This window comes from Solanum pennellii, chromosome 12 (genome assembly GCF_001406875.1).
Source record: "Solanum pennellii chromosome 12, SPENNV200".
NCBI lineage: Eukaryota > Viridiplantae > Streptophyta > Magnoliopsida > Solanales > Solanaceae > Solanum > Solanum pennellii.
This window is the reverse complement of record NC_028648.1, coordinates 81,228,890-81,255,179: the sequence shown is the minus strand read 5'-3', so window position 1 is coordinate 81,255,179 and position 26,290 is coordinate 81,228,890. Positions and strand designations below refer to the sequence as shown.

The 26,290-nt window shown below is 35.8% G+C and overlaps 3 protein-coding genes and 1 pseudogene across 5 annotated transcripts in view; 1 reads left to right on the top strand and 3 right to left on the bottom strand.

The window, feature by feature from the left end:
• Positions 1-2,687, bottom strand: part of LOC107007471 — a 4,307-nt gene extending 1,620 nt beyond the window's left edge. For both annotated transcript variants that reach the window (XM_027913578.1, XM_015206096.2), the window contains exons 1-2: positions 2,538-2,687; positions 225-1,199 (exon numbers count right to left, since the gene is read on the bottom strand). In XM_027913578.1, the coding sequence (XP_027769379.1) occupies positions 225-1,087 (863 nt within the window). In that variant the 5' untranslated portion in view covers positions 1,088-1,199; positions 2,538-2,687. The remainder of the gene's footprint in view (positions 1-224; positions 1,200-2,537) is intronic.
• A 1,055-nt stretch (positions 2,688-3,742) lies between these two features.
• LOC107005191 (cytoplasmic 60S subunit biogenesis factor REI1 homolog 1-like) lies at positions 3,743-6,784 on the bottom strand. Its single transcript, XM_015203716.2, has 5 exons — positions 6,625-6,784; positions 4,795-5,388; positions 4,543-4,712; positions 4,156-4,374; positions 3,743-4,063 (listed from the first exon to the last, which is right to left on the bottom strand). The coding sequence occupies exons 1-5, from the start codon at positions 6,727-6,729 to the stop codon at positions 3,904-3,906; spliced, it is 1,248 nt and encodes a 415-aa protein (XP_015059202.1). The 5' UTR covers positions 6,730-6,784; the 3' UTR covers positions 3,743-3,903.
• A 1,071-nt stretch (positions 6,785-7,855) lies between these two features.
• On the bottom strand, positions 7,856-10,272 carry LOC107006578 (annotated as a pseudogene).
• A 1,380-nt stretch (positions 10,273-11,652) lies between these two features.
• Positions 11,653-19,739, top strand: LOC107007383 (ubiquitin carboxyl-terminal hydrolase 18). Of its 2 annotated transcripts, XM_015205985.2 has the most exons (11): positions 11,653-11,900; positions 13,579-13,741; positions 13,833-13,921; positions 14,016-14,101; positions 14,198-14,360; positions 14,506-14,629; positions 14,914-15,071; positions 15,678-15,762; positions 17,323-17,538; positions 18,189-18,250; positions 18,707-19,739. In XM_015205985.2, exons 1-11 carry the CDS (start codon positions 11,821-11,823, stop codon positions 19,410-19,412), a joined length of 1,932 nt encoding a protein of 643 aa, XP_015061471.1. In that variant the 5' UTR covers positions 11,653-11,820; the 3' UTR covers positions 19,413-19,739. The 2 variants fall into 2 exon arrangements, with proteins under 2 accessions (XP_015061471.1, XP_015061472.1); XM_015205986.2 differs by lacking the exon at positions 17,323-17,538.
• Positions 19,740-26,290: the final 6,551 nt, after the last annotated feature.

Here is a 26,290-nt window from a genome sequence, read left to right as displayed (position 1 = left end):
CCCAGGGGGGGGGGGGAATCACAACAACAGAAGGGAATACTGAGTCATTAATCTTAGAGCATGCCGCAATAAAAGCTTGATTTGAGGTGGCGGTCCAACAAGAGAATAGATATCAATAATGGATTCTCACATTTTGCAGTGGCTAAAACATCCTCAAATCAAGATGAGCGTAAAAAAATGTAGTGCATACGAAAATAAAGGCCATCTATCTAGAAGTTACTGACCTGCGACTATCAGCTCTTCTCCTTGAGACGCCAGCAATCCTTACAAAACCATCATCAAGCTCCTCAACCCCATAGTCTACATATTCTACAGATGTCACAGAACTCTCATCAGAGTTTGAAGCATCATAACCCAAATGGCGGTTTCCTCTTCTTGCATTACTAACTCTAGATCTTCTTCTGTTTCTAGACGTCCTAAAGTTATTAAATACTTGATACAAGATACATGATCTCCACCAGTTTCCTTCCGCTGAAGGGAAATTCTCAAATTCATCATCAGAATTATCATTTCCATATTCAATCACATAATCACCTAAAACAACCCCTCGGGGAACTTCTGCATGTATAGTACTCAAGACGTCTATTATTTCAGAGGACTGCTGAAAGTTTTCCCAATCAATCTGTCGAGCAGGATCTATTTTCGAGGGGCGTGCATGAGGGTGGTCAAGTTTAGCATGTTTCTGAAGTTCCACATAGGTACCTTTAAATTTACATTTATCCTCTTCACAACAGCGTTCCTTGACATCAAGATGTACGCGAGCCTTCTCAACAACAACCCATCCAGTAACTTTTCCCCTACACAAGGGGCAGGCAGACCAGCTGTTGGCCTCCGATTTTATCACATCTTCTCTCTCATTGGATATCGAAAGTGATGGTGAACCAGCTATCACCCGATGTGCTTGTTTGAAGCGTTCTAGACAGTTGGAATGCAAATGATCTGTGTCACACAAAAAAGGCCTGCAACCCTTGTCATAAGATGAGCACTGGAGGAGAACGCCATTGTGAGGGAAATCCAAGCAAATGGGACAAAACACATCATCCCAATTGGTATATAGCTCCACCTCCTCCGTAGAAAACTTTGTCATAACTCCTTTCAGTCTGAAGTTTCAATGATGGGAGAGATTGAAGACCAACTTCCTGTCAGCATGCAGCATCCCCCTTCCTCTGATCAGGATCAAATAATATCGAGATGACTAACTGTGAAATTATGCAAACAAAAGCAACAGTATAATATGAGTACACAAACATTTCACTAAAACAAGCTTGAACTCACAGGGCAGAAGAGAAAAAATGTCTCAGAACCATTACCCGAAAAACAAAAAGAAAGATAAAAACTAAAAGAAGAGTAAGCTAATTAGTGAAGGCTATTAAACTATGGAGGCAGACAATTGATTCATCATGAATAGCAACTTATTAAAAAAAGAGAATTAAAATGTAATTGAGTAAAGGTGAAGAGATCCTTATATGACTTCTCTATACCAAAAAATGTCATCTCCTCAATTCATTGTGCCATTTTCACCTCATAATACTCACCATCAATTTAATCATTTTCAATCACAAGCTAAAAGTATGGAAAAACTTCCTCAAGAAGGTGCAAATATTGATTCTTTATAAGAAGATTCGATACTAAAAATAATTGTACATCAAAATACCAAATGATCAACTATTGAACTTAAATGCCGACAAATCAGATACTTATACGAGGACTTCCCACTTTATACACTCTCCAGCTTGCTCGACTACAAGCACCTATATCCTCCCACCAACCCAGTACCGGATAACTCTATCTACCAATACTTGAACATATAGAAAGACATCACATGGCGTTTTTGCCTCTGCTAGGAACTAAACCTAACTTCCTCTCTATCTTTCAATTTCTACAACAACAACAACATACCTACTGTAATCCCATAAGTGGTGCATGGGGAGTGTAGCCTATAGCCATATACCCCGACCTTAACCCCCCTACCTTGGGAGATAGACGTTTTCAATAGACCCTCAGCTCAACGAAAAGCACATCAAAACAGATCAGGAAGGAAATAACAAAGTGAAGGGATCATAACGAAATACGATAGAAAGCATGACAAAGCATTCCCAAAAAAGGAACAGTAACTACACCATAAAACTGCAATAATCCAAGTTACAAGAGATCATCTGTCAATAACTTCCTCTCTTTCTCTTCTGCACCTCTACTTAACTATCAGATTAATAATAAACTTCAATTATACCCATTTCTCACAGCATCATTTCACCAATTCACAAAGCAACAAAAGAGGCCACCAAATAGAAAAATCAAAACCAGATAAAGAGTATGCCCCAAATACAAAAATCTCAACATGAAGTGCTGTTAACAGATAAATCAATCTTTAACATAAAAAAAGCCCCAAAAAGATCAATTTTGACCAAAAAGATTCAATTTTTATGGAAAAAAAAGGTCAACCAATACAGAAAATGAAAACAGCAATGGATCATTCAAGCTAATCTAAGATACCCATAGAGAAAAAGAACAAATTTTTTAAAGGGAATGGATCAAACCTGAGAAATTTGTAAGAAATCAAGAACACCCAGAAGAAGATTGAAGAGGAAAAAGCATAAAAATATAGAATAATGTATTTATATGTTGATGATGTTGAAAAAAAAGAAAAAGAAAAGTGAAATGGAAAAGTCAAGTAAAATAAAGTTCAACATAGCTAGGTTTAAGTGTTTCTTTTATTTTGGGATGTCTATATAAAATTTATTTTGAAAATAGTTTATCTATTCGTAACGAAATAGTTGGGAGTGATAAATAGTTATTCGTTCTTATCATATTTGAGTGTTTCTGAACATAAACTTCTTTTGTTATGGAGCACTTTACGCCTTTATACCCAATTAGTCGAATTCAACGTGGACATCAAAGATTAAATAATTTTTTAAAAAAATTGAAAAACATATTTATTGTTATTTATGATTTAAGTGATTAGGTGAATGTTTATTTAGATTAATTTATTTTTTTAATATATATTTCTTTTCCCACCTCCATTTTGATCTAATCTTGTTTTTAGAATATACTAAGCCATTTTTTTGATTTGACAATAACTTGTCATGTTTTGGTATTAATAATAAAATTGTCTATTGTCAAGAAAAGCTAGAAAAATTTGGGCTACCATCTTAATTAGTCACACTTATTTGAGCAAAGTCAAAACTTGTTTAGGCTTATTCCACATAATTAAAAAAAAATGTCCACTTATATATTGGGAAAATTCATATAGAAGAATATTTTCCTTTTGTTTTGCCACTAATTATGTGTAGTCTTCAAAATCCCAGGATTTATCTGAGACTTTTCGATGCGAATCTGAATTTAGTCGAGTTTTATTACAATCTGATTATAGAAAAACAAAGAAAAAAGTGTGTACTAGAGTCCTACTCTTAGACTAATAGCAACTTTGAGGATAATACTAAATTCAACATCATTTTATAGTTGCTATAAAAGGCTATTTTTAGAAGAGATGGTCAACATGTAGTAAAGCTAGAAGGGGTAGGTGTGTGACATATGACTTGTTATAACATGATATTTCCTTATTCGAACTTCGAGACCTATAATTAAGGGTAGAGGAGTATCCTCCATACCGATTAAAGTAGACTCATGTACCTTCTAGAACTAGGAGTATTCGAGTTTTTGCATAGAGCCAACGTTGTGGAAGCAAAAAGATTAGACATACCCTGTAACGCGATGTCAAACTAGGAACGCGATCCTCCTGGTGAATTGACCGTAACAGGGCTAGAAATAGATATAAAAGTCACTTCCAAACAATCTATATGAGAATACAAACCAAAAAGTTATAAAGTATGAGGAATTACACAAGTTGGAATAACAGAAACACCAAAACAATCTCTTAGAAGGCTAATATTACTATCGAAAGGACTAATATGGTATATTCTTAGGGAGGTTGCGAATGACGTTGCTTTTCATGCCAATCTTACTGCGCATTATCTCCACACCAGACTTGTTCATGGCTCTCAACACCTTCAACTTAACCATTTGCTCTCTTGACTGCACAGTTGCAAGACCCATGCTTCGGTACCTGGAAGGGAAGGGAAGGGCGTTTTGCTCAAATGACGGTTTAAGATGGAGGAAGGTGATGAAATGGACACTTTTGAACAAGTTAATACATACCTTGCAGCTAATGCAGCACTTATAGCCACATCATTGGTCCGTGTAGGCCTCAGTTTCTGTCGGTAGTATCGCAAAAACTCTCTTGATCCAAGAGTCCTAACAGATCTTCCATCATTATTTCTTCTTGTTATTATGAGCTCAGATCCACCACTTCCAAGTTCCACACTGTTGCCCGTGTCATCCGATGAAATGAGCTGTTTCCCAGATTCATCAACAAAGCTACAACCGAAGAGAACCTCAGAAGCAATAACAAAAGGTACAGACTACGGAGCTTACTATACACATCCTACCTAAATTATTTTAAGAAAAATTCTTGAAAAGAATATAGTGCTTACTACACTCATCCTAACCAAATTACATCGAAAGCAATCATGTTAGAAATTATACCTGCTGCTATAGTCATAAAACTCTTCTAATTCAGCTTCTTCATCATCATCGCCATCACCATAATGCACTCTGCAATGATTCTTTGCTTCCATATGCTTCCGAACTGCTTCTAAACTGCTGAAAGGTAGACATCTGTAGTTGCAATATAAGCACATGAAATCCCTTTTAACCTGTACAGGAAAAAAGAAAAAGATAGTGAACACAGAAAATGGTTAATGCTGGAAAAAAGTCTAGAGGAAGCACATATTCTACCTTGAGACCAAGGTAAGTGAGGAACCCTTTGGGATCCTTCAGATACTCAACATCAGGTATGAAGAATCCATGATTCTTGTGCATGTGAACCATGCAGCTCTCAATGGTCTTGTGTTCTTTATCACACATGAAGCAACACGACGGTTCTAAGTTCCCAACGTATTCATCATCACTATCTTCATCCATATTGCCATTAGATGTATGCTCATCCATCTTCAAGTCTGTCAAAGAATCGGTGGCTTCACTAATCATCTCTTCATCTGGATCAACCTCCTCCCATTCACTTTCATCACTTTCATCATTCTCCTCAATAACATCCTCTTTAGCCTTGCGTGAAGTTTCATTTCGAGAGTGGCGTAGAAGCGGCTTGATTGTAACACTATTCTCATTAGGATGACCTGGTTGTTGAGAAGCCCGTACTAGGTGACTTTTAGATTTCAGATGCTGAGCATGAGCCTTGGAGCTTCTATACTCTTTGTCACACAGACCACAGGCATATAGCAATGGAGTTTCACTTAACTTTTCCTTCTCTTCTGCAAGTGCAGCTTGTCTGGCTAGAAAAATAGTCTCTCTCACTCCAGGAACTCCTGCAACCTGAAAAAACATGCATGAGAGCAAAAACATCACAATTCCGCATACTAACCCATGAAGCCATTCCATAACGAACCATATGGAAGAGAGTAGACATATAGAGTCATCAATCCTAAGCTTTGATGAATGATGCATGAACTGAAGTCCCTAGTGAGGTAGTATTCAGTTGAAAAATATCGATTGGACGCAGGTTCCATAACCAGACTCATACTCTTCCAGGCCTATGAAACTAATAGGTAAAGAGGCCAGTGATATGTAGGATTTTGGTATTTGGTAACGATACCAGAGATATAAAAAGAAAAAAAATCCTACGAAGCATCATATTAGTAGTATATTTTCTAGTATAATCCATTTCTTCTGTTAATAGGTGAAATCCATTTTCTGCTTGTTTTTTTGATAAGTTTGATCCACATGCTTTTTTGCAACAGAATATAGCATATATATCGCATGTACCCCCCTTTGGTGAGAACATTGATTATTCAATGAACAAGAAAATGACTGAATCAAGATTCAGGAGCAAAAAAAAAAGCTACTTTATTTGTTACAACTATCTACACCTTGATGGATAAAGTCCTATTTGATGAAAGACGGCAAGTATTAATTAGTCGGAGTTAAAGTGCATCCAAGTTCACAATTTCTAGTTTATGGGTTTCAATCCACAATTCTTCTTTTTTCTGATAACCGTGGTATATGGACCAGCTCACACGCACCTCCACAAAACATCTACCACCTCCCACCTACAACAAGTACTAGGTAATTCTATCCATCATCACCTAGTGTTATATCGACCTCATGGTGCTCAACAGAATCATTTTTCTTTACTGGGTTCTAAAAAGATTGAATCTTTCTAACACAAATACAAGGTTTGAGCCAAAACCAGGTAAATCCATCCATCATCACCTAGTGTTTTATCTACTGCAATTTGCACTCATGACCTCATGGTGCTCAACAGAATCATTTTTCTTTACTGGGTTCTAAAAAGATTGAATCTTTTTTAACACAAAGACAAGGTTTGAGACAAAATAACTAGTTTATGACTTATGCCAAACCTGTAACAAACAATCTGGCTCTATCCCTGCACATAGAGGCTATGTTTAATCTCCCTAATTACAGAGGTTCCATATCATTCAATCCAATACACAATAAACACAAACTAATACATTCAATTCATACAAACAAACAATTTCACTTTTTCAAAACAAAAAAGTATCAAAAAGGGGTTTGTTTTTGAGCAAATACCTTGCGTTTAAGATTGTATCGGTGCCATTCAGATTTGTAATGAAGCTTTTGCTCAGTATCATCAACAAATTCCTTGTCACAAGCGTTACAAGTTAAGCCTGGCATTTCAAAATCTTCAACAATGGCGAATTTCTTCTTCTTCTTCTTCTTTATATATACTCTGCGTGTAAGGGTTTGTATCACAAAAAATGCTTTGAAGGAGGCGAGGCCGCTAGGCGGTCAATATTTAGGCCTAATATCACAAACTGCCCATATCTTATCTTTATTCCAAATTTCACCTAAATTTTAGAAGAATTGAAATTTAGACTTGATAAACTTCGACGTCGTTCGGTAGTTGATTTGGAGATAAGTTATGTAGATATTTAATCATGTATAAGTAATAAGTACCACGTGTAATAACCGTTTAGAAGGTAAGTTACTCGTGTATATAATTAATACGGTGTCTAATTTGTAATTTTGGAACTGACATGCTAATACATTACATGAAAAACTAAACCCTACATAATTAGTCTATGTATTACTTTAAAGATCAATTTTTTTTATGTTTAAATGCCTACTTAGTCCATTGACAAAATGGGCTTAGAAAAAACTCTGAAGGAGAGAAGAGTAATTAACCAAATTTGCTTAATTTTTTTTTTAAATCTTTGCGAATCTCCACTTATCTTGATTTCTACTCAACTCTCTTTAAACATGTGATTGTTTGAGATATATAAGAATAAAGGTGTAGTGGTGAGATTTTACTATTATTTACTTGATGCGAGACTAAAGATATCGTGAATTCATCGAAAAATAACATCCTAACCACGATTATAAAGATGTAACTGATAAAAGATAAATTGAACACGAGGGGAAAGTTTAGGGAAGAAATAATGAGGGGTTAATATGCAAAACGAAAATAAGAGTGTAAACCAATTCTTATAATGTCTAAAGAGAGTTTGTGGGTCGCTTAAATACTATATCGGCATATCTTTAAATCGACATTACATTCACGAAAAAGCTCTAAAAGATCCTATATTGAGTTTCACTATAAGAGGAGACTATCGAAACGAGAGTTTGTGGATCACTTTAATACTATATCTACCTATCTCTAGTACTAGTAGGATCTACATGGGGACGGAGCTACAATTATACTTACAGATTCGACAGAACTTAATAACTTTTGACTCGTACTAGTCTATGTGTGTTACAATTATCTCATGTATATATGAATCGAGAACCTATAAACTCGAAACTACAAGAGAGCATCCCAAAGAGTAGCAGCATTTTCGCCACACTTGGCGTGTACATACTTGATCCTCTGGACGGATTTGCAAATTCCACTGCAACTCCATTCGAACGATGCTGCACAAACTTTACCACCTTGTGCTTTCCATTCGCATTCTGCAACAACATAAGAAGTCGTAGAACATCATTAGTTCGAAAGAGTTTAAGTTCTATACACTGACGGTATAAACAATATGCAATCTACAAGTTGTGTACCAGGAGGAGTTCCACAACACATTCTACGTTCATCGATGTGTTCAACTTCAAGACCGATTAATCATGCTCCAAGTGAAACATCTTCATTTGCATATTTATGCAGAATAGGCCTGAAATCACCATATTCTCTCCGTTTCAATTTGTCTGTCTTACATTCCTGTTTAGTACGTTTGATGAAGAACGTCTCTTCCGTTTCTTCACAACTTTTTACTTCTAACTTAACACACGAGATCTTTAACACCTCAAGATTCAGAAGTTCATCTTCATTTTCTTAAACTTCGTGTCAAGTCAAAACCAGACAAACAAATTGAAACAGAGGGAGTACAAGACTAGTTCCTGATTATTTACAGAACGCACATTGCAGCTTTACAAGAACGATCTACAACTTGTCAGAGACTCAAAAGAAGTCTTTCTCGTCGATTTACAAAATCTATCAGGAACTTCAAAACAGAACAAATGTATATCTTACCTGTTATTTGCAATGTACTTCGCGAGGTCTCTTGAGATGGCATATATTTGTCCAGTAGCATGTCGGAAGTACTTATTTCCAGGATCTCCGAATTTCCAGAACTCAGGTTCATGGTACTTAACGTTCCTACAAAGAAACGAAAATTTATGCATACGAGTTTTAACTCTTACGAACTAAGAATGTCTTGAAATTAGAAGTTTCAGAGGAAATTACTTTCGATTAAGAACTGGACCGGATTTCATGCATCCTATATACACCATGGATTTCAACCGATGTCTGGCTAGCGTTGCAGCCAGAGTACCTATTCAACATCGTGACATTCAAAGAGTTTAACTTCCATACACGGACAGTTAACATGAACTTACATTACATCGTCATCAAAAGGAGAGTGGATATATATATGTACCTAAATTAACGTGAATATCGTCATCAACCTTTACATAGAACTCTGCATCCCAGTTTGCAACTGCAGTAGCGAAAAAATCTTTTGTTTTTGCAGATAACTCGTGGTATCCTTCTATGTGATCCTGTAAAATAGCAAATCCGAGATGACAGTATAAGTATAATTCAACTGTATATACAATGCAGATCGAATTGTAATGTATGTGCTTACTAAGCGAAGAATGTCTTTATGCTGAGCATCTTCAAGATCAACGGCTCGATCTAAAATGCTATTAGATATAGCACTGTATAAAAAAGACAGACAAACGTTTAGGCTAGAATATGCCCAAATTGTTCGATATGTAAATACCATAACCAATGATTCGACTAAAAAGGCAAAATGATATGTCATTCTGAGCTATATATGTTGCTCGGAACACATCTTACAATATTTTTGAAGAGTCTGATGGAGGACGAGAGGACTAGAGTTGTCTTTGTATAAGAAAAAGGCTAAACAACACAAGATATATTGAATCATTTCAAAATGAAAACTTTAGAATACAACATTGGCAAGAAATGTTCACCTGTGGCCTATCATGAAGCGAACAATGATCCCTTTTTCTTGCTCTAATCGGAGTAGTTTTTCACCTATAAACACGTATCGTTAAAGGAGGATGCAACCAGAAAAACGAAAATGTGATGTAGATATATACGTTACGTACCTTGAGGCATCCAAGTTTCTCTAATGGAATCACGTCTCCTTCTGCTACTGAACGCGGTGTTTATTCCAATTACCACAAAAGGCTTCCTTCTTATCCCAATTCTTTCAGTATCCGCGGTGATCATGGTAGGTAAATCTTCCATTTCCTTCGTACCAAGGAACGTCTTGGTTGAAGGCATTTCAAATCTGATCTTAGCAATTGAACTATCTAATGACCTGACACACATCACGAGAATAAGATTATGAAAATACAACAACTACGCCTCAGTAACAAACGAGTTGGGGTCTGCTGTATGAATCCCACGCATCTTCATTATTGTTCAAATGTGAAAACACATAACGAATGAAGCTCTAAACTTATTATTTACGATACGAGTAAACTCACCTTATAGCTTCATGCGCTTTGCTAAACTCTCCCATCATATCCTCCTCCTGGTAAAAATAGGAAAAATCTTCTTTACTTTCTTAAACTTTATTCTCGTCAAACTAAGTCAGATAAATTGAAACAGACCAAATGACATTACATAGACGATTACCTAACTCTCATATTAAGTTCTTGTTTTGACAAATCCAAAATCTTTACAGATAGAGCAGTCATTCATCCATAAATAATGGGGTGAAATGGAATCTGATACATAAATCAGTTAAGACATAATACATAAATATGACCCTTAACTTGGCGTCAGTTACAACTATGACCCTTAACTTTGGATGTGCACAAGTAGACACTTAAACTTGTATAAAGTTGAACAAGCAGACACACATATCCTACGTGACATGATACACGTAGGACGACCACGTAGGACACAAATTTTCCATACAGGACGAATGTGTCCCTACTTATGCACATCTAAAGTTAAGGGTCATAGTTGCCAACTAACGTCAAGTTAAGGGTCATGTTTATATATTATCAGTTGATAAAAGAATAGAAAAAGCTCGAACCTTAATCTTTTTGGTTTCACAGTCATCACAACTGAATTTTTTCTCACGATTGTACCGCCTTGGAAATGCGATCTCTCCAACTGATTCAGTTGGATCCCAAATTCTAATGAATACAAATATTAACGCATAAAAAAGGGTTCAATACTGAATATAACAAATTGACATGAAAATGAACCTCGAGCCTAATTAAATCCTAAAATCTAACTCATAAGTCACATAAAGGACAAATGAAACGAGACTCGACTAATGTGTGGATTCAACAGAAGTGCGTTAGTGAACAGAGTTACCTGATACCTATAATGGATGACAGGTCTCTCATAAAATTAGTTCAGATGGATGCAAGTTAGCTCAAACACGACATTTACATTTTAAAAAACGACATGTAACAATTAACGAATCAGAAAATCGCCATTTTTTTTTATAATTTCTTCAACAAACTCAAACAAATAAGCACAAAACTCAAAACAAAAAACCCCTCCCCAGAATTTTTATCCAGAAAACAACAAATTAAACAGTAAAAAAATTAATTTAATTTTTTTTATACTTGAACTTTTTTTTCTTTTGTAATTTTGTACAAATGTTGTCTTACGTGTCTATGTACTTTTATTTTATGCAGTTTCTGTATAACTAATACGTGCATAAAATAATACATTCACTCGTAACTAATCCATATGTTACTAACACTTGCATAGGAAACAACAGCTCTACCTTTACGACATAGTGATAAAATTTGTACGCACTCTACATCTCCAGACCCCACTTATGATATTCCAATGGATATGCTGTTATACTAATACTTGCGTAGCTTTAATCAACTGTCAAACGACCCCAACTCCCCAAGTGATTATTTCATGGATTATTAGAAATTCATATAATTTCTCGAAATACAAATACTCACAATTTTCATAATCAAACGCTCTCCTAAGTCATTTTAAAAAATTTAGAGGGGCATTTTTGACCCAAAAGAGAACTCAAAAACAAGAACATACTTGAATTTCAGTTACTAGTATCAACTAACACCAAATTCAGTTAGTTGAATTTCCCAAAAGGTTCTAGAAAGTTCCTATAAAGTTCTAGAAACAAAGAGCCTATAAATTTGGTATTTGCAATTCAATACTTCTTTTTCACAGCAACTCTACTTAACTACTCAACATTTCGCCGGTAATTTTGATTCCGGTGATAATTTGACGTCGCCGATCGGAATATGGGGCTGCCGAGTGCTTGCGCCGTCTGCGGCAATGCCACCTCTAAACGATGCTCCCGCTGCAAGATGGTTAATTACTGGTATGCACACTTTTCAAATTCGCGATTTTATACAAAGATACTGAAGTTTTCGTTGGTAGTTTGTGTAATCGTTTTTGATTGAAGTGAAAGTTACACGCGTTTCTAGGTAGACTTGATGATTGTTTTCCTAGGGTTAATTTGAGCTGTAAACGTTGAGAAATGCTACAAGCTTTAGGTATAACTGAACTAGAAATTATGTTACAATTACTCTGTGAGTTGTCTTGTTGAAGGTGAGGTGGAGTAAATTTAGTAGATTTGTTTAATCCTGTGAAGGATGGAGTAATAGTTCGATGAACCATTTGATAGGGAAATTTGGTAATTGCTTAATTCTGTGAAGGATAGAACGATAATTTGATCTACTACTTGCTATTCTTAGTGATAGAGTAGGAAATAGTTTTGTTCATTCCATTTAGCAAGATTTATGTATGTTAGGATCTTGTAAATCTTTCCTGATCATCCGGTGGCTGAGGCTCTTATCCTTTTGAGGATGAAATGTTGCTGTTCTTGTCATCATGCCTCTATTTTGGGTTTCTTGTGATAACGTTATGTATGTAACTGATGTGGCCAAGAGTTCTATCCATGCCGCTCAATTGCAGGGAATTACTTGTGTAATGAGTGGGAGGGGTATTTGAAGTTCAGAGAGGTAGAATATATGATAATGAGAAGAGACGGAGTAAGCATGTTCTGGGTGAGGAAGGATTCAAAACCCCAATACCGTGGTTCATAGCCACATGTTCTAATGATTTCATGTGATGTCTTCCTTTACATTTAATATCCACTTTGCAAGGTGTCAAACAGAAAAAATTTAGTCCAAAATAGAGTGCTCTTTAAATTACCCAATCAGTGGAGTATGGCGAGAGGCATCTCTAGCCTATAATTGGGTGGAAGATTACCAATTTTATGAACCCCGTCCTCTCTCTCTCTCTCTGTATATATATATATATATATATATATATATATATATATATATATATGTTTGTGTGTACACGAAAGTGCCTCAATTCAAGCTTGGACACAGTATTGGGGACCTTGCATTAAAGTTGGAGCTCAGTGTTGATTTGACAACATCGTCAAAGAGGACCGACATTCAACTTAAAGCTTTTAACTAAAGAGAAACTCCATATTAAGTGGATGTATAAACTTTCTGTTGTGTGCCTATCCTTGTCAAATCATGTTGGGATTCATTAAGATCTTATGTTACAGATTTTTTTTAGTGCTGAATAAACTGTTTTGAGCTTCTTTTTGTTTGGCATGTCTGCTTCTCTATGTCAGACGAGCTGAGTTGCAACTTCACTGATATAGTTGTTGATATATATACATCCCTACTTTTGTACTGACCTGCACTGTACAAAAGTTGGCTGACTTTTTCAGTAATAGAACTCCTAATCACCTTCTATGAAACAAAAGAAGTTATCGTTGATACGCATACTTCCTCTCACAAGTCACAACAAGCATTCTTGTCAATTACTTCACTTCACTTACAGGGTTCTTTATTTGTTGTTCTCTTTCAGCTTTTCTTCTACTTCTGCTGTTTCCTAGTTTTTCTGGTTTTCATTTCTTTCCTTGGAGTAACCATAATATTTCTGCTTCTCTTTATATAAATCTGACTTTGAGTGTAGGATAGTGGCTAATTGTTTTATTTCTCTCTGTCTGTTTGTCTGCCTATATATCTATCTAGTTCTGATGCTTGCCAAAGATCCGATTGGAACTCGGGGCACAAGTATGGATGTAGGGATTTTCAATCATCTGTTAAAGGTAATTCTGAGCAATCAGCATCGACTTTGCAAAGGAGGTACATGTTTGGCACTTCATTTGTTCCTTTTGGCGGAAAAAATAATCAGGTACATGTTTCTTCCTTAATTAGCTTTTTACGTACACCAAATACACATTATTTTAAAGACCTGACTGGAGTTGGGATTTAACCTGTTTCAGGAACTTTTTCCATATGAAGAATTCTTGAATTACTTTTACTGGGGTGGTTCAGGCTATCCTCCTCGTAGACTCATAAATTGTGGTAACAGGTATCTCTAGTATAAACTCTTAACGACCAATAGTCATCTACCGTTCAGTCTATTCTTTGAGTTTTCTTAATGTCGTTCTTTGGTTCTTATGCAGCTGTTTTGCTAATGTGGTTCTGCAATGTCTAACACAGACTAGACCACTTCTCGCCTACTTGTTGGAGAGAGGCCATAGAAGAGAATGTAACTGCATCAAATCAAATTATTATGATGAACTAACCCTTTGTTTTAAATTATTGGAATTAATTCTTATATCATTTATCCTCTCTTTCTGCCCAGGTAGATCGAATGGTTGGTGCTTCCTCTGCGAATTTCAACTCCATGTTGAACAATGTACCTGGTGTCAGGATCCCTTTTCACCAATTGACGTACTATCAGGGTTGCCTAACATTGGTGGTAATCTTTCTTGTGGAAAGCAGGAGGATGCCCATGAGTTTATGAGGTATGTTGTTGTCTGAGCTGAGTTAATGTGTAAATTTGCTATAATGCACAACATGGAAACCTGATTTATGAAGATCAATAATGTAATTACTTGTGTTGTATGTCAGTAAACATGTCGAATCATAATAAAGTTGCCTACTTGGTAGGTTTGCTATTGACACAATGCAATCGGCAGTACTTGCTGAATTTGATGGAGATAAGGCTGAACCTCTTAGCGCTGAGGAAACAACTATTATTCAGCATATATTTGGTGGTCGCCTTCAATCTCAGGTAATCTTCAATTTATGAGAGAAAAGAGTTATTCAATGTGAAACAGATTAAAAAAGTTATTATCATGATATTTGTTGTATTGGCCAAACAAATTTCTGTGTGTTGGTTTGTACAGAAGATTCATATACTTGATCCCTGAGTTGGTATGGGATTGAGGCATAGTTGATTGATGAATATGTGCTTTCAATTTTTTTTTACATATAAGCTGCACAGTATTTACACTTTTGTATAGTGTCAATCTCCCTTCCATCTTTTGTCGCATAATGTGCTATTGTTACTTTTAGGTTGCATGTACAGCATGTGGTAATCACTCAAATCAGTTCGAGAATATGATGGATCTGACTGTAGGGATTAATGGGGAAGCTGATTCTTTGGAGAAATGCTTAGATCAATTCACTGCCGAAGAGTGTATGGATGGTGAAGATATGTATAAATGTGATAGGTAGCTTCTTCTCTTAAATGCCGACTTTCTTCTTCAAAAGGGCACCTGTGACCTTAGTCTATACTTTTAAATACCAGTTAGTTATTCCTTCAAGTGAAGACATGCCAGTATACATTCTGCCAATGCAATGCTGATCATTGCTTTTATTCTCACTTTTATGTCAATCCATTTTAATTACACGACTGGCTAAGTGGCTAGGACATAGAATGCAGGTTCACTCTGTCACACCTGGTTTGACCTAATTTCTAGTGCAAAACCTGTACTTTTTTATGCCAGAACTTCCTCAATTTATCTTCTTTTTTTTGGGGAAATATTTTCAAAGTTTCTTGTTGGTATTACTTCTTAGGTTAATCATTAAATTAGTCAAGCATCACAGACATTGTTTTTGGGAGAGCAGGTGTAACTTACCTAAAAATATCTGGGTGATGAGTTGCTCTTGATGTTTGTTCTAACTGTCTACTGCTCTGTTGTTGATTGTTTGAAATTATATTTGTTCTGATATGATATTTTAAAGGTTCATTCAGTTGTTTTTCGTTTGCATCTTCCCTTGGTTTTCTTTCTGTAATACCAGACAGCCTAACACTAATGAATGACATGTTCTTGCAGATGCAATGATTATGTCAAGGCATGGAAGCGCTTAACGATCCTGGAGGCACCAAATATTCTAACAATCGCTTTGAAAAGGTTTAAGGTTGATCTCATTTCCTTTTCATCTATATTACCTCTTTGGCCTTTGAACTAAGTTTTATTGATAACTAGCCACTAAATATTGAAAAAAATGACCACCTTCTGTATCACTTTATTCAGTATAGATGAAGGTCTGTGCCATTAAAGTGACTAAACAAAGGGATATTTTAATCATTTATGAGGATTTGTAGTACCAAGCCTAAGGAAAGCAGAACATCATAGAGGATTGAAGAAAGTATACATGTCCAATTTTCATCTCCCTTGATTGTCATTCCAGAATCAATTTCTCTCTTTCTGTGAAATAAATTTTTATTTGCCAAATTGAAAGGCGCAGATGCAGCAACAAGTAGGTTGCTGGTTATTAGTGAAAGCTAAACCTGGAACATGGCTAATACAAAAAGCACCTCAAAGGATTGAGTACTAGAAATGGGATGTACTCACTCCTAGGGAAATAGTGAGTAGTAAGAAAGAACTATTGGAAAAAGTTTGTAGTACAAAAAGCCATTGCATTCCTGATCAAAAAATAGTTGCAGATCAATAACTAAGAGTACTTGACCCCCTAAACCCATAGATTTCTCTTAAACTGTCATGGCTAGAGAGTTTCAACCAAAACTACAAACTGTAAAATTAAAAGAGACTTATAAATAAACCAGCGAGACCAATTGGCAGGGTTGATGTCTGGAAATGAGAAGTGAGGATAGTTGTTTGATATGGAAGGGACTGAAATATTCCCTGTTTCTCCATTTAAGAGGCACATGAATCACATAAAGAATGGGCAACTTCTGACAGAAATGTTTTTGTTTGTCTTTATAGTATGCAGCAAATAATAGTTTGAAGGTTAAAGTGCTTACCTAGTGCATCTCTCACTATTGACTTAACTATACCAGGATGCAGCTTTTTTATTCGTCTCTCTACAATGATAGGCGCAAAGTTTCATCCATAACTCTCTATGATACTATCTAGGTATATTAGGCTTAATTTGGCTTGGGGTTTTATATTTAGAATGTTTAACTTCTAGTTTGCTTAATAATGGGAATCGACATCAGAGATCTTTGTTGTTGAACACAATCTGATCCTTCCTCGTACATTGTAGGTGAAAAGTGACTAATAATATGTTTTTTTCAAGCTCTTCATCATTTTTAATGATATTCAAGTGTGTGATGTAAATTCCATATTGCAATTATGAATAATATTGCTAGAATGACTTTTCAACAAGTCATAACAGCTAGAATCTCTTCTGAGGATTACGATGGAACTTTTCTCTATAGCTGCTTTAACACTAAAATAGTACATAAAAACATAGACATTGCATAGAAAAGGACCCAGCTGAAGCTATTTATGATTTTACAGATTTAGTGAAGTTAGGTCTCCAGTTTGCTGGTTGCTCAAGTCCATGTTATGCCTTTCTTGCTTTCTTGGAAAAGTGTGTTTCTCTCTGTTGCCCTGTCCCATCTTGTTCTGTCTAGATCTTTTTTCTTGTTGTTGTTAAACAGCAAACCTTGTATGAGTCAATGTTTTAGATTTCTGATAGCATAATCTAATTGGGCCTAAAATCTTTTTACAGAGCGGGGATACTCCTGGCAAACTAAATAATAGGGTGACTTTTCCTGAAAGTTTAGATCTAAATCCTAACATGAGTGAAACAGGAGATGGCAATGACCATTTCAATCTGTATGCGGTGATTGTTCATGAGGATATGTCAAATGCATTACATTGTGGTCATTATATCTGCTACATCAAGGATTTGACTGAGAATTGGTATAGAGCCGATGACACTGAGGTAGGAGGCATCTGTTTCCTGGCTTAATCTCCTCTTTTTTACTTTGTGTGTTCACCCACAAGATTCAATAGCGGTGTTCTCTTCATACCTGGAGGATGTATACTATTTGTCAAAAACTGAAGCTTCAGAGGCAACCTTCTGATCCTTTTGGTCTTGTATGGTCTAAACTGCAACAAAAAAAATCCTGTTTTGGTAAGACTATACGACATGTAACATTTGGCTCTATGCAACTGGCAACATGCATGTAACAGACAAATTTGCCTGGGTATATGTCAAAATAGAAATATAATGAATAGATCTCAACTTCACCCTGTTGTTCCGTCATACATGTTTGGGGTGCGTGGTATGTTTGTATGTCCTTTCCAACAATATGGACATCATCTTTGAGGCTCTTTGTTACTTGATAGCCTATGTCTCATTTTCGAAATAATGTTGAAGGTAGCATCTTGCTTACATAAGGGCTTGTGGTAAAGTAGTAAAGTTCTTTCTGTCATAGTCATTAATAAGTATGTATTCACACTTGACTAGCCTTAAATGTTCATGAGCTTCCTGTGACAAGAAATTCATGATTCCATACAAATTGAGCATTTCTCACCTTCTTTTTCCTCTCATTTTCTAATTTTCGTGTCTTAATTCACAATTTATTTCAGGTCATTGATGTAGGAATTGATGACGTTCTTGCACAGCAAGCATACATGCTCTTCTATAGCAGGTATCTTCATTCAACCATGGTCTAATTGATCTCTGAATGCTCACTACTCCTCTGCAAATAAAACTTAACCCTTTTACTTTAAAAAGTCAAATGACTTTTTCTTTAACCATGATTTTTTCAAGTAAATCTATAGCATTTTGAATTTGAGACTTCAATTTTATAGTACTTCTTATTAATTTGTTGTTATTATTCTTAAGGAGGATTACACGTTCCTCCTCTGAGGTTTCCTCTATATTGTGTAACAAAACAGGCTCATTTTATGTAGTTGTTTACTCTCTTTGATTATTGTCTTTCTTTTTTGTTTTTAATTTTTGCAATATTTGAGTCTGTCTTTCCCTTTTTAGTTTTAATTTTATATATCATTTTCATGTATGGAATTGTTTGGAAAAGGTTGGATAGAGGATGGGAGGAATGAATCTTGGCATCTAATAATCTTGCTGCCTTTGCTTTTGACAGGCATTTAGCCAGGCCAACATCATTATGTCCTCTTGAATCATTAAATAAACTGGACAAAGCGGAAGGCAAGCAGCATTCCACAGTTGCACCTCTTGAGTGCCATAAGACAACTGTGTCTCCTGCTATATGTGCTAATCCTGGTTCATTGCCAACTGATAAGAAATCAGTGGTTTTCAGGGAAGAAGAGGAGTTGACCTCAGTTACTAACTATGAGGGTGATACGGTAGATTCTGGGGCAAGTCGTGAAGTCTTGCAGGAACTTCAGGATGTTAGAGAATCCAGTGCAGACAGAGAAACTTATCTAAGAAAATTATCAGCTACTTATTCCTTCATTGATTGTTGTTCTGAAGCTGTAATGCAAAAAGCCGAAGGGAGATGCCCTGTTTCTGACAATGAGGAAAAATCCGAGATGTGGAGAAGTGCTGCGTATGAGTCTCTGTTCGGAAGTTCTAGCGAGGATGAGGATTCTTTAACCTTTGAAGAATACACCGAGATATGTGAAGGAAATGCACATGAATCTCTGTTTGAAAGTCCACGAGAGGATTCTGGAAGTTCTAGCGAGGATGAGGATTTCTTAACCTTTGAGGAATACACTGAGATATGTGAAGGAAATGCACATGAATCTCTGTTTGAAAGTCCACGAGAGGATTCTGGTGAAATGCCGTATGATTCTTCTTCCGATGCCTCTGACTCAAGCTCATCTTAAACAAATGCATCCCCGCAGTCTGGCTTATCTTGTGAAAGTCCACAATCTGGTATACTCTCTCAATGAACATACTTGTAGTCACCTGACAAGACTTTATTCTTTGATCTGGGAAAGTAAGTAGCCGCCTCTTCTGATTGTAGTTTACGATAGTATTGGAGATTCGAGTTGTATAGATGAATAGTTCTGATGATTTACGATAGTGTTGGAGATTAAAACTGTATAGAGAGACATAACCAAGGATCATAGTTGTTCATTTTGTAGACATGTATTGTATATTCCTTTTACATGAATGATCTATATGCATAATACAGAAGTTACTATGTTTCATTTTGTGTGTATTATTGACACAGCTGCACACTGCACATTAGGGGAAAAAAAATAAAGGATGAAGTGTTAATGAGAAGTTGTTATAATCATACAAACGTTAAACGGTTAAAGTATATTTGAGACTAAATTTTTTTTGAAAGTCTTATAACCACACAGATGCTATGGAGGGTACGACTACAAGTTTCAAATCTTCATTTTTTTAAAATAGGGAATTAGGCGATTTTAAGGAACTTTCGTGTAAGTTAACTCATGAATAATGGTTTTGGGTTATTTCTTTTTTGAAAAAGTTTTACGAGACCCTCTATAAGGAGTTGGGTGAATAGTTTGTATAGCTTCACCATGATCTGCTGCTTTTTAAAACATTTAGGAGCCATTTTATGGTAAATAAACAGTTTTTTAAATTTTTCGTGTGTGTTAGCCTATATATCTAGCATCTTGGAGCATTCAATATATTTTTAGAAAAAAATTATGAGGACCTCCATAATTGTTGGGGAAGCGTTACGTATAATTCTACTATTTTTTTCAGGCATATTTTCGCATTTACAAGCCAACTTTTAAGAATTAGGTGACTTTCTTGTTTTTCATGTGTATTAGCCCATGAATTGGGGCCTAAGAGCACTCAACAATCTTTTCTGCAAAAAACTTTATGTGGACCTTCGTAATGAGTTAGGGAAGCGTTACGTATAAGCCTACCATTTTAGGCATAATTTCACATTTACACCAAACTTTTAGGAATTCCACAATTTTTTTTTGATATTTCGTGTATATTAGTCCATGGATCAGGCGCATCAGAGCGTCCAAATTTTTTTTTAAAAAAAAAATTCATAACGACCTCTGTAATGAGTGGAGGAAACATTATGTACAATCTCACAATTTTTTCCAGGCATGTTTCGCATTTACAAGCCAACTTTTAGAATTTATGTGATATTCATTTTTCGTGTGTAATAGTCCACGGATTTCATCTAGGAGCATCCATACTTTTTTTCTTAAAAAACTTTATGAGCACGTCTATATTGAGTTTTTGTGTATATTAGCTCATGAATCTAGCGCCTTGCAGCACCCAAAAATTTTATGAACTTTTTTATGAGAACTTTCATAATAAGTTGGGTAAGCGTTACACATAGTCCCACCGTTTTCCAGATATATTTTTGTATTTACAAACTAACGTTTAGAAATTACACAATTTTCTTGATTTTTCATGTGTATTAGGCTATGGATCAGGCACGTATAAGCACCCAATTTTTTTTAAAAAATTCTTCATAAAGACCTTCGTAATCAATTAAGTAAGCGTGTTATGCATAGTTCCACCATTATTTTTTATTCTAAAATTATTTTATATCTCTGTAGTGAGTTAGGAAACCATCACGTATATTTACACCAATTTTTAACGCCTATTTTCGCATTTACAATCTCTTTTTTAGGAATTACGCAATTTCTCGTTTTTTTTTTTGTGTTACCCATGGATCTGGCGCCTCGGAACACCCAATATTTTTATGAAAAAACTTTATAAAGACCTCTGTAATGAGTTGAAAAACCACCACGTATATACTTACACTATTTTATATCTATTTCCGCATTTACAAACCATATATCTGATGCTTTGGAGAACCCAAAATTATTTTCTGAAAAACCTTTGCGAGGAATCACCACGTACACTCACCTTATTTTTAACGCTTATTTAACACTCGCATACCTTTTTTAAGGAATCACACAAATTTCTTGATTTTTCATGTGTATTATTTAGACCATAGATCTATTGTCTCAGAGCACCCAAAATTATCTTTCTGAAATAAACTTTATGAGATCCTCTGTAATGAGTTGGGGAACTACCACATATACTCACACCATTTTTATATCTATTAATGCATTTACAAACCTTTTTAGAACTTACACAAATTTCTTGATTTTTGTGTGTATTAGCCTAAGGATCTGACGCCCGGAGCACCCAAATTAAAATTGTATAGAGAAAAATAACCTAAGGGTCATAGTTAGATTTGGAAGTCATATTCCTTTTACATGAATGATCGATATGCATAATAAAGAAGTGGCTATGTTGCATTTTGTGTGTATTATTAACCAAGAAACTTTTGTGTGTGTTAACTCATGAATAGTGATTTTAGCTGATTACTTTTTTGAAAAAGTTTTACAAGACCCTTTGTAAGGAGTTGGGTGAATAGTATGTATAGCTTCACCATGATCTGCCGCATTTTAAAACCTTTAGGAGCCATTTTATGGGAAGTAAGCATTTTTTTCAATTTCTCTGTGTTTGTTAGCCTATGGATTTAGCGTCTTGGAGCATCCAAAATATTTTTTTAAAAAAAACTTATAAGGACCTCTATAATAAGTAAGGAAAGAATTATGTACCATCCAATCATTTTTTCAGGCATATTTTTGCATTTACGAGACAAATTTTAAAAATTAGACGATTTTCTTGGTTTTTCATGTGTATTATCCAAGGATATGTCGCCTCAAAGCACCCAATTTTTTTTTTGGAAAAACTTTATGAGGACCTCCAGTATTCCTACGTCTATTTTGCCCAAATTTTTTGTGGACCTATCGTTAAGACGTTAGTTGTGGTACTTGTATGCCCTGACGGTCAAAACAGACCATTTTGAAGGTCAAACTAGCCCGGGAGAAGGGAAACCTCTCATTTTGTCATTTTTCATATGCTATAGTCCACGATCTTGTTTGGTAATCCAGAATTTCGACGTTGTTTTTGCAAAAAAAAATTGTGGACGTCTGTTAAGACGTTAACTATGGAGCCACTTGGCCTTGACGACCAAAATGACCCATTTTGAAGGTCAAATGTACCCCAAAGCAGGTATACCCAATTTTGCCAATTTTCGTGTGCTATAGTCCATGAATTTTTAGTGATCCAAAATTTTGACGTCTTTTTTGCCCAAAATTTTAATGGACATCCATTAAGACATAATCTATATAGTCAGTTGGCCCTGATGCCCAAAACAAACTATTTTGAAGGTCAAACGATCCCCGAAGCAGGTAAACCTCATATTTTATCGATTTTCATGTGCTATAGTCAACGATCTTTTTTGGTGATCCATTATTCCGACGTCTCTGTTCTCAAATTTTTTGTAGATGTCTGTTAACACGTTAGTTATGGAGTCACTTGGACCTGAAGGCCAAAATAACCCATTTTGAAGGTCAAACGAGCCTCGAAGTAGGTAAACTTCCTATGTTACCAATTTTTATGTGTTATAGTTCATGGATTTTTGGAGATTCAGAATTCAACGACTTTTTGCCCAAATTTTTTGTGAATCTTCGTTAAAAAGTTAGTTGTGGAATTAGTTGGCACTGACGGTCTAAATGGACCATTTTGAAGTAAGAAAAGCCCTGTAGAAAGGAATCCCCTATTTTTATCATTTTGTGTGTTATAGTCCACGATCATTTTTTGTGATCCAGAATTTTGATGTCTTTTTTGCTCAAATTTTTTATAGACGTCCGTTAAGACGTTATATATAAAATCAGTTGGTCGTCACGACCAAAACGGTCCATTTTGAAGGTCAAACGAGCTCCGAAGCAAGTAAACCCCAAATTTCGTGTGCTATATAGTTCATGATTTTTTGGTGATCCAAAATTTTGACGTCTTTTTTGCCAAAATTTTTTGTGGACCTTCGTTAAGACGTTATCTATGGAGTCAGTTGGCCCTTACGATCAAAACGGACTATTTTGAAGGTCAAATGTTCCCTAAAGCAGGTATTTCCAATTTTAACAATTTTCTTATGCTATAGTCCATACTAAAATTTCGTATCTTTTTTGCCTATATTTTTCATGGACAATCGTTAAGACATTATCTATGGGGTCAGTTGGCCTTGATGGCCAAAATAGAGCATTTTGAAGGTCAAACGAGCTCCGAAGCACGTAAATCCCTTGTTTTATCGATTTTGGTGTGCTATAGTCCACAATTTTTTTGGTAATCCATTATTCCGACGTATTTTTGCCCATATTTTTTTGTAGACGTCTGTTAAGACGTTAGCTATGGAGTCTGGTTACCCTAACGGTCAAAATGACCCATTTTGAAGGTCAAACGAGCCCCGAAGCACGTATACCCTCTATTTTTTTTACCTATTTTCGTGTGCTATAGTCCATGAATTTTTGGGAATCCAAAATTTCAACGTCTTTTTTGCCCAAATTTTCGTGGACCTTCTATAAGACGTTAGTTGTGAAACCAGTTTGCGATGACGGTCAAAACGGACTATTTTGAAGGTCAAACTAGCCTTGGAGCAGGGAAACCCCTCATTTTATCATTTTTTGTGTGCTATAGTCCACGATCTTATTTGATCCAAAATTTCAATTTTATTTTTCCCAAATTTTTTGTGGACGTCCGTTAGACGTTAAGCTATGAAGCCAGTTGACCGTGACGATCAAAATGTCCCATTTTGAAGGTCAAATATGCCACGAAGCAGGTATACCCAATTTTGCCAATTTTCGTGTGCTATAGTCCATGGATTTTTAGTGATCCAAAGTTTCGATGTCTTTTTGCCCAAATTTTTCATGGACATCCATTAAGACATTATCTACGGACTCAGTTTATCCCGCGGAGAAAATGGATACATTTTCAAGTTCAATCGAGCCCCAAAGCAGGTAAACGCAGATTTTACTGATTTTCGTGTGCTACATTCCATGAATTTTTTGTGACCTAGAATTCCTGAAACGAAATGTCAAAAATTTTTCATGGACGTCCGTTAAAACCTTAGTAATGGACCCAATTCGTTCGACAGAAAAAACGGGCGCATTTTCACGTTCAAACGAGCCTCAAAGCAGCTAAACGCAGATTTTGCCAATTTCGTGTGCTATAGTCCATGGAATTTTTGTGATCCAAAATTTTCCAAACGAAATAGCCAAAAAATTTCATAGATTTCCGTTAAGACCTTAGCAATGGACTCAATTCGTCCCGCGTGGAAAATGTGTGTATGTTTAAGTTCAAACGAGCCCCAAAGAAGGTAAATGTTGATTTTGCTAATTTTTGTGTGCTTATAGTCCATGAAATTTTTGTGATTCGGAATTCTCAAAACGAAATGACCGAAGTTTTTCATGGACATCCGTTAAGACCTTATCAATTGACTCAGTTCGCCAAATAGAAAAAACTGGTGCATTTTCAAGTTCAAACGACACCCTAAGCAGATAAACGCAGATTCTGTCCGATTTTCGTGTGTTATAGTCCATGGAATTTTTGTGACCCAAAATTCCTGAAACGGAACGGTCAAATTTTTTCATGGACATTCGTTATGACCTTAGCAATGGACCTAGTTCCGTACTGCAAAGAAAGCAAACGCATTTTAAAGTTCAAACGAGCTCTTAAGCAAATAAACGCAGATTTTGTCAATTTTCGTGTGCTATAGTCCATGGAATTTTCGTGACCCGGGATTCTTAAAAAGAAATCGACGAAATTTTTCATGGACGTCCGTTAAGACTTTAGCAATGAACCAAGTTCGTCTCGCAGGGGAAAGGGGTGTATTTTCAAGTTTAAACGAGCCTCAAAGCATGTAAACGTACATTTTATTGTTTTCGTGTGCTATATTCTATGGGCTTTTTGTGATTCGGAATTCTTGAAACGAAATGACCAAAATTTTTCATGGAGGTTTGTTAAGACCTAAGCAATGGATCCATTTCGTCTCGCAGGAAAAACGCGCATTTTCAAGTTTAAACGAGCCCTAAAGCAGGTAAATGCAGATTTTACCGATTTTCGTGTACTATAGTCCATGAAATTTTTGTGACCTAGAATTCCTGGACGAAATGGCTGAAATTTTTCATGGACGTCCGTTAAGAACTTATCAATTGACCTAGTTCGTCCCGCAGGAAAAACGAGCATATTTTTAAGTTCAAACGAGCCCCAAAGCAGGAAAAATACAGATTTTATCGATTTTCGTGTGCTAGTCCATGAAATTTTTGTGACCCGGAATTCCTGAAATGAAATGGCCAAAAATTTTCATGGACATCCATTATGACCTTAGGAATGGACCTAATTCGTCCTGCAGGGAAAAAAGACACATTTTCAAGTTCAAACGAGCCCTTAAACAGATAAATATAAATTTTGCCAATTTTCGTGTGCTATAGTCCATGGAATTTTTGTGACCCAGAATTCCCGAAAAGAAATGGACAAAATTTTCATGGACGTTTTTAAGACTTAGCAATGGATCCAGTTCGACCGGGGAAAAAATTGACACATTTTCAAGTTCAAACTAGCCCCGAATAAGGTAAATGCAGATTTTTTTATATCCATGTGCTATAGTCCATGGCGTTTTTGTGATCAAAAATTTCTGAAACGAAATGACTGAAATTTTTCATGGACGTCCATTAAGACCTTTGCAATGCACCTAGTTCGTCCCACGGGGAATACATGCGCATTTTCAAGTTCAAACAAGCACCAAAGCAGGTAAACGCAAATTTTATCGATTTTTGTGTGCTATAGTCCATGAATTTTTGTGACCCAGAATTCTCGAAACGAAATGACCAAAAGTTTTCAAGGGCGCCCGTTAATACCTTAGCAATGACCAGTTCGTTCCGCGAGGAAAAAAATGCACATTTTCAAG